General features: G+C 44.9%; 1 protein-coding gene across 1 annotated transcript in view; it reads left to right on the top strand.

The window, feature by feature from the left end:
- The first annotated feature begins 2,488 nt into the window (after positions 1-2,488).
- Positions 2,489-8,881, top strand: part of LOC144681502 (coatomer subunit gamma-1) — a 62,068-nt gene continuing 55,675 nt past the window's right edge. The window contains exon 1 of the mRNA XM_078543134.1: positions 2,489-2,664. Within this exon, the coding sequence (XP_078399260.1) occupies positions 2,628-2,664 (37 nt within the window). The 5' untranslated portion in view covers positions 2,489-2,627. The remainder of the gene's footprint in view (positions 2,665-8,881) is intronic.

Raw genomic sequence — 8,881 nt, 5'->3', positions numbered from 1 at the left:
GAAACTGAAACTTACTACCTCACTAGACCATTCACCAGCTGTCCCTTTAACATGATTACATTGACCCTGGTTTACCTTAGCAAATCCCTCACCTGTAGTGTTCAGTGTCTGGTGCTGAACTAAAGTTATCAGCCAGAGGTCGAAGTGCAAGTATTTCTGTACACGAATGCAACACAGGTACAGAGAGCTCGATCACCGAGGGACATGTTCCTGAAGCTCTGTCACAGAGAACGATAATGTTTTTCGAGGATGATCGCGAATACGGTAGGTAAACAATAGTTTGAAGGTTAAGAGCTTTGTAGAGCACTCAAACATAGCCTTAGCCCAGGAGGCAGTTTATTGGCTGTTAACCTGCGTAAACTAGTTCCAAAATACTCTAAATATAGCACAAAGGGAGGAGTTTTCTCCTCCACAATCTCTGGCTGTGTGGGAACAAAAAGTTTTATGTTGCGTGAAAATAAAGTTATAAGCAGTGTTTGCTCACAGAGACTATGGAGCCTAAGGAACTTCAGGTTACCTAAGGGGTTACCGAGAATAAATTCAGTGGTTTCACTATGAGTCTATATGATTCGTTTCTCTGCTTTATCGGTTTAAGGTCATTCGTTCTTTTTGAATGAGAGGTAGAAGTACGATTAAGAACTTATAGCTATGGTCCCTCAATTTGTTACTGTGCTGCATAAGAACATAAGAATTAAGAGGTCCCTTGAGCCTGCTCTGCTATTCCATAAGATCATGGCTGATCTGATTGTGGCCCAACTCCACTTTCTTGCCTGCAACAGTGCAGCACTCCCTTAGTGCTAAACTGGAGCTCCAGTGTTGCACCCTTGTGTCAGCCTAGATTTATATGCTCAAGGAATCTGGAATCTTGTTATTCAGAGGTAAGGGTGCTACCAGCTGACACTCTAAACGTTTTTACACAGTGAGTGCTTAGAATCTGGAGCGCGCTGTCTGAGAATCTGGTGGAGGTAAATTCAATTGTGGTTTTCACAGGCGATTGGATCTTTTTTAAAATTCATTTATGGGATTTGGGCGTTGCTGGCTGAGTCAGCATTTATTGCCCATCCCAGACCGCTTCACGGCGACGGTGACTGCAGAGGACACTCTTCCCAGACTCATAAACAGTATGTAAATCTCTGAGGATTTAATGAAAATCACAGAGGATTTAATTAACTTTATTTTTATTCATTCATGGGATGTGGGTATCGTTGCCTAGGCCAGCATTTATTGCCCATCCCTAATTGCCCTTGAGAAGGTGGTGGTGAGTTGCCTTCTTGAGCCGCTGCAGTCCATGTGGTGTAGGTACACCCACAGTGCTGTTATAGAGGGAGTTCCAGGATTTTGACCCAGCGACAGTGAAGGAATGGTGATATATTTCCATGTTAGGATGGTGACTTGGAGGGGAACTTCCAGGTGGTGGTATCCCCATGTATCTGCTGCACTTGTCCTTCTAGATGGTAATGGTCGTGGGCTTGGAAGGTGCTAAGGAGCCTTGGTGAGTTCCTGCAGAGCATCTTGTAGAAGGTACACACTGCTGCTACTGTGCGGTGGTGGTGGAGGGAGTGAATGTTTGTGGATGGGGTAAAATCAAGCGGGCTGCTTTATCCTGGATGGCGTTGAGCTTCTTTAGTGTTGTTGGTGCACTCATCCAGGTAACTAGGGGAGTATTCCATCACGGTCTTGACTTGTTCCTGGTAGGTGGTGGACAGGCTTTGAGGAGTCAGGAGGTGATTTACTCACTAGCCTCTGACCTGCTCTTGTAGCTGCAGTATTTATGTGGCTAGTCCAGTTTCTGGTCAATGCTAACCCCCAGGATGTTGATCGTGGGAGATTCAGTGACAGTAATGCCATTGAATGTCAAGGGGTGAGGGTTAGATTCTCTCTGCCCAACCTGCTTAGCCTAGCCTCATAGGACAACCCCTTCATCCCAGAGATCAGCCTCCTGAATCTTCTCTGCACTGCTTCCATTGCAAGTATATCCTTCCTTAAGGAAGGAGACCAAAGAAGAGAATAGAAACCCTGCAGTGCTATGGGGAAGAAGCAGTGGAGTGGCACTGGATGAGTTCCTTTTGCAGAGAGCTGGCAGGGACACTGTGGGCTGAATGGCCTCTTCCTGCGCTGCAACCGTTCTATGAATCTCATGGACTAATTGGACCCAATGGCCTTTTCATTGCTGGAATAAAGTTGCACTGTGGGTGCACCACAGCACCAAGCCCTGGATCCTCCTGCCTATGGGCGACTTTGGGGTCAGGGTTGATCGTCCCAGCCTGAATACAAAATGCGCATGCGCACCGAGGACAGGGCGCACGTCCAGGGAGAGACCAGTTCTGCGCATGCGCGGACTGTGGGGCTCCGCGGCAGGGCTTCTGACGCGATGGTGGGCGGGGCGGGGTGTGGTTGATCTTGCGCATGCCCAGGACTCGGCATCGGGCATGCGCAGTGGGGGGGCTAGCCATGTTAATGACGTGTCGATGTGACTGGTTGGCAGGAAGTGAAGGGACTCAGACCGGAAGTAAGAGCTGGAGGGTTTTGAGAGGCAAGGGTCCAGGCAGATTTAGAGAGACAGGTCTGGAAACACCGGGGCTCTGAGTGCCTTTGAGATCGACCGATAAAACCCCAGGGCGGGAAAGATGCTGAAAAAGTTCGACAAAAAGGACGAGGAGTCTGGTAAGTCGCTGTCAGGATGGATGGGCTGCAGGGCCTCCATTGGTTACTATGGCAGCAGCAGCCTGTGGACCAAGTCAGGCTGGTGGGCAAGTTACTGATGTGGAGCAGGAGCAGTCATTTCAGGTGCTTAAAGTCTCACTCAAAGGCCTAGTGATTAAATAGTCAGGAGGGCTGAAAACTAGGAATCTGCCTATCTCAGCCTTGAATATAATGAGAGTGCAGAGGAGATTTATCAGAATGGTTCCAGGGACAGGGGGGGATTTTAGTTACAGAATTAGGATGGAAAAAGTTGGAGTTGTTCTCCTTGGAATAAACGAGACTGAGGGGAGATTGGACAGAGGTGTACAAGATTGTCACAGACTTAGATAAAGTAGAAAAGGAATGTTCCCTATGCAAGAACAAATCAAATCTATCGATAATAATCACTTACAAAACCAAAAGAGAAACAGAAAATGGGGAACGAGAATCTGAAAAGTAAACATTTGCAGGCTAATGGAGAAAGAAAAAGTTAGTGGGTCAAATCGGATTCTTTTTCAAAGAACTAGCATGGGCTGAATGCCCTCCTCTGCCCTTAATGATTGTAACAGCAACACTCCTCCCATTTGCTCATGGTACAAGGCCAAGGAAACACAGATTTAAGATCTTGGGTGAGAGGTGCCTGGGAAATGTGAGAGAACACAGTTTTTACACAGTGAATGGTAATGACCTGGAACTCACCACCCGTGCTGGAAGTGGAAAAGATGAATGATTTCTAAAGGAAATCGGATGGGTGCTTGGTGGGAAAAAAACTTGCAGGGCTACGGGGATTGAGCGGACAAGCAGGACTGACTGCATTGCTTCATGGGGAGCCAGTATGGACAAGATGGGCTGAATAGCCTCCTGTGATTCTGTGGGGTTGAAACATTTCAGTAAATATATTTACAGCTCACTCCTTTTTCTGGTGACATCTGAGAATAGCAATGATACAGTTTGCCAGGACAGGGGTGGAAAAGGTTGGAATCATAGATTATAGCACAGAGGGAAGCCATTCAACCTGTCATGTCTGTGAGGGATCGGGATCTGCAATTCACCTAGTGTGATTTCCCCATCTTTTACCGTAGCCCAACACATTCTTCTTTTTAGAGAGTAATCCAATTCCCTCTTGAATGCTTCAATTGAACCTGCCTCCACCACACTCTCAGGAAGTGCATTCCAATTTCTAACGCTCATTGGTTGAAAAAGTTTTTTTATCAAGTCGCCATTGCTTTTACCAATTACCTTAAATCTGTGCCATCTCATTCTCGATCCTTCCACCAATAGGAACAGTTGCTCCCTATTTACCCTTCCAGACACCTCATGATTTTGAAATCCTCTATCAAATCTCTTCTCAATCTTCTGTTCTCCAAGGTGAAACAGCCTCAACTTCTCTGCTCTATCTATGTAACTGAAGTTCTTCAGCCCTGGAACCATTCTCATGAATTTTTTTTGAACCCTCTCTAATGCTTTCACATCCTCCCTAAAGTGTGATGCACAGAACAGGAAACAATACTGCAGTTGAGGCTGAGCCAGTTTTAACTGAACTTCCTTGCCTTTGTACTGTATACCCCAATTGATTCAGCTGTATGCTTTATTGACTGTATTCTCAACATGTCATGCTGCCTTCAAAGATTTATGCACATATACACCCAGGGCCCTCTGCTCCTACACCCCTTTTAGAATTGTACATTATTTGATCAAGTCTTTCCATCTTCTTCCAAGTAAAATGAATCACTTTGCACTTCTCTGCATTAAATTTTATCTGCCACTTTCCACCCATTCAACAAGCTCTGTCCTTTTGAAGCACAGTCCTGCCACATCCAGTCATGAATGGTGGTGGACGATTCAACAACCCACTGGAGGAGGAGGCTCCACAAATATCCCCATCCTCAATGACGGAGGAGTCCAGCACATCAGTGCAAAAGAAAAGGCTGAAGCATTTGCTATAATCTGCAGCCAGAAGGGCCAAGGTGGATGATCCATCTTGGCTTCCTCCGGAAGTCCCCAGCATCGCAGACGCCAGTCTTCAGCCAATTCAGTTCACTCCACATGATGTCAAGAAACGGCTGAAGGCACTGGATACTGCAAAGGCTATGAGCCCTGACAATATTCTGGCAATAGTACTAAAGACTTGTGCTCCAAAACTTGCCGCGCCCCTAGCCAAGCTGTTCCAGTACAGCTACAACACTGGCATCTACCCGGCTTTGCGGAAAATTGCCCAGGTATGTCCTGTCCACAAAAAGCAGGACAAATCCAACCCTGCCGATTACTGCCCCTTCAGCCTACTCTCGATCATCAGTAAAGTAGTGGAAGGGGTCAACAGCAGTGCTATCATGCAACACTTACTTAGCAATAACCTGCTCACTGATGCCCAGTTTGGGTTCCGTCAGGGCCACTCAGTTCTTGACCACATTACAGCCTTGGTTCAAACATGGACAAAAGAGCTGAAGTCTTGTGGTGAGGTGAGAATGACTGCCCCTGACATCAAGGCTGTGTTTGACAGAGTGTGGCATCAAGGAGCCCTGGCAAAACTGGAGTCAATGGGAATCAGGGGGAAAACTCTCTGCTGGCATAGCTAACACAAAGAAAGATGGTTGTGGTTCTTGGAGGTCAGTCATCTCAGCCCCAGGACATCGCTGCAGGAGTTCCTCAGGGTAGTGTCCTCGGCCCAACCATCTTCAGCTGCTTCATCAATGACCTTCCTTCCAACATAAGTTCAGAAGTGGGGATGTTCATTGATGGTTGCACAATGTTCACCATTCGTGACTCCTCAGATACTGAAGCAATCCGTGTCCAAACGCAGCAAGACCTGGACAAGTTTCCTTCACAGTCGCTGGGTCAAAATCCTGGAACTCCCTCCCTAGCAGCACTGTGGGCTGACAAGTGGTAAGTAACATTTGCGCCACACAAGTGCCAGCCAATGACCATCTCCAACAAGAGAAAATCTATAACCATTGCCCCTTGACGTTCAATGGCATTACCATCACTGAATCCCCCACTATCAACATCCTGGGGGTTACCATAGACCAGAAACTGAACTGGACTAGCCAAATAACTCAGCACCTGGCTCCCCAAAGCCTGTCCACCATCTACAAGACACAAGTCAGGAATGAGATGGAACACTCCCCACTTGCCTGGATGAGTGCAGCTCCAACAACACTCAAGAAGCTTGACACCATCCAAGACAAAGCAGCCCGCTTGATTGGTACCACATTCAGAAATATTCACTCCCTCCACCACCGACGCACAGTAGCATCAGTGTGTACAATGTACAAGACGCACTGCAGGAATTCACCAAGGCTTCTTCGACAACACCCTCCAAACCCACGACAAGAAGGACAAGGGCAGCAAATAGATGGGAACACCATCACCTGGAAGTTCCCCTCCAAGCCACTCACCATCCTGACTTGGAAATATATTGCCGTTCCTTCACTGTCGCTGGGTCAAAATCCTGGAACTCCCTCCCTAGCAGCACTGTGGGTGTACCTACACCACACGGACTGCAGCGGTTCAAGAAGGCAGCTCCCCACCACCTTCTCAAGGGCAAATAGGGATGGGTAATAAATGATGGCCCAGCCAGCGAAACCCACATCCCCTGAATGAATAAAAAAAACACTAGCCTCCTAACAATTCACAATATTTCCTAATTTTGTATCATCTGCAAATTTTGAAATTGTGCCCCGTACACCAAGGTCTAGATTATTTATATACATCGTGATGAACAGGGATCCTAACACTGATCCCTGAGGAATTCCACCATAAATCTTCCTCCTGTCTGAAAAACAAGTAAACCACTGTTCTTTGTTTCCTGTCACTCAGTCAATTTCGTATCCATGTTGCTACTGCCCCTTTTATTCCATGAGCTGTAACTTTGCTCAGAAGTCTGTTGTATAGCACTTTGTCAGGTGTCTTTGGAAGTCCATGTTAACCACATAAAAAACATTACCCTTATCAACTGCCTCTGTTACTTCATCAAAAAACTCAAGTTAGTTAAACACAACAAATCTGAGTTGGCTTCCTTAATTAACCTGCATTTGCTCAAATGGCTATTCATTTTGTCTAGAATTATCATTTCTAAAAGCTTCCTCACTATTGAAGTTAAACCCAGCAACTACAGGCCAGTCAGTTTATCTTTATGCCCTTTTTTGAGCAAGGGTGCAACATTTGCAATTCTCCAGTCCTCTGACAGCACATGTGTTTAAGGAAGATTCGAAAAGTGTGGCCAATGACTCTGCAATTTCCTCAGTGCCCTTGAATATGTCTCATTTGGTCCTGGTGCTTTCTCAACTTTAAGTGCAAGCAGCCTATCCATTACCACCCCCGTAGCAATTTTAAACCCTTCAAGTGTCCGAACTATCTCCTCTTTCACCATGAAGATTGGCTAGCTAACAGGAAACAGAGGGTAGGCATAAATGGATATTTTTTCTGGTTGGTGGGATGTAATGAGTGGTGTGCCACAACAATCAGTGCTGGGCCTTAACTTTTTAAAATTTATGTAAATGACTGAGACAAAAGGACCAAAGGCATTGTTGCTAAATTTGCTGATGACACAAAGATAAGTAGGATAGTAAGATGTGAAGAGGGCGCAAGGAGGCTACAAAGGGATACAGATAGGTTAAGTGACTAGGCAAAGACCTGGCAAAAGGAGTGTAATGTGGGAATGTGTGAAATTGTCCATTTTGGTAGAAAAATAACGAAGCATATTATCTAAATGGTGAGAGATTGCAGAGCTCTGAGATGCAGAGGGATTTGGGTGTCCTCGTGGGTTAGTATGCAGGTTCAGCAAATAATTAGGAAAGCTAATAGAATGTTATCATTTATTGTGAGGGAAATTGAATACAAAAGTAGGGAGATAAAAGCAAAATACTGCAGATGCTGGAAACCTGGAACAAAAACAGCAAATGCTGGGAAAAACTCAGGTCTCACAGCATCTGTGGAGAGAAAAACACAGTTAGTGTTTCAAGTCCATATGACTCTTCAAGCTCTGAAGAAGAGTTATACAGACTTGAAACGTTAAATCTGTTTTTCTCTCCACAGATGCTGTTAGACCTGCTGAGTTGTTCCAGCATTTTCTGTTTCTGTTTCAAAAGTAGAGAGGTTATGCTTCAGTTATACAGGGCATTGGTGAGACAACATCTGGAGTATTGTGTACAGTATTGGTCTCCTTATTTAAGGAAGGATGTAAATGCATTGGAAGCAGTTCAGAGAAAGTTTACGAGACAAATACCTGGAATGAGCAGGTTGCCTTATAAGGAAAGGTTGGACAGGCTAGGCTTGTATCCGCTGGAGTTTAGAAGAGTAAGAGGTGACTTGATTGAAATATGTAAGATCTTGACAGGGTGGATGTGGAGAGGATGTTTCTTGTTGTGGGAGAATTAATACTAGGGGCCACTGTTGAAAAATAAGGGATTACCCATTTAGGGCAGAGATGAGGAGAAATTTCTTCTGTAAGAGAGCCATGAGTCTTTGGGACTCTTCCTCAAAAGGTAGCGGAAGCAGAGCCTTTGAATAATTTTAAGGCAGAGGTAGATAGATTCTTAATAAGCAAGGTGGGGGGAGAGGTTATCAGGGGTAGGCCGGAACGTGGAGTTGAGGTTCCAGTCAGACCAGCCATGAACTTATTGAATGGCGGAGCAGGCTTGAAGGGCCGAGTGGCCTACTCCTCTTAATTCGCATGTTCATATGTAATTTATCAAATTACCCAGTCCAAGCAGCACTGCTTTAAAAATCAGGGTCTTGTGATCATTCTTCAAAATAAGCAGAGCTTTTGCTGTTCGGAATTTACAAATTTCACTTTCTTTTAAAGATTTCATGGGGCTGGAGACCCTGAATAAAGTTTACAGTTTGGGCAGATGTTGACATCCTAGAAGATATCAGGAGTTTAAGATTTTTGAGTTAGTCTTCAACTGAGTAGAATAGTTTGAATAGCGGAGGTTCATCCTTGGTCTTTAGTTTGGTTGCGTTGTATTTCATAACTTAGCAATTTAAAGCGTGACATCCCTCGGTATTCTTAATCTGGGTGAATCTGATATGTTAAAACTCTTAATTAAGTAACATTTTATATTTGAACATTGTAAATTCAAGTTTTCTCAAATGTATTGAAAAGAGTAATGTAAAGAAAGAAAGACAAAAGCAAAATACTGCGGATGCTAGAAATCTGAAATAAAAACAAAGTTTTGGAAATACCCAGCAGGTCTGGCAG

The sequence above is a fragment of the Cetorhinus maximus genome, chromosome 6 (genome assembly GCF_964194155.1).
Source record: "Cetorhinus maximus chromosome 6, sCetMax3.hap1.1, whole genome shotgun sequence".
NCBI classification, from domain to species: domain Eukaryota; kingdom Metazoa; phylum Chordata; class Chondrichthyes; order Lamniformes; family Cetorhinidae; genus Cetorhinus; species Cetorhinus maximus.
This window is presented reverse-complemented; position numbering and strand designations above follow the sequence as displayed.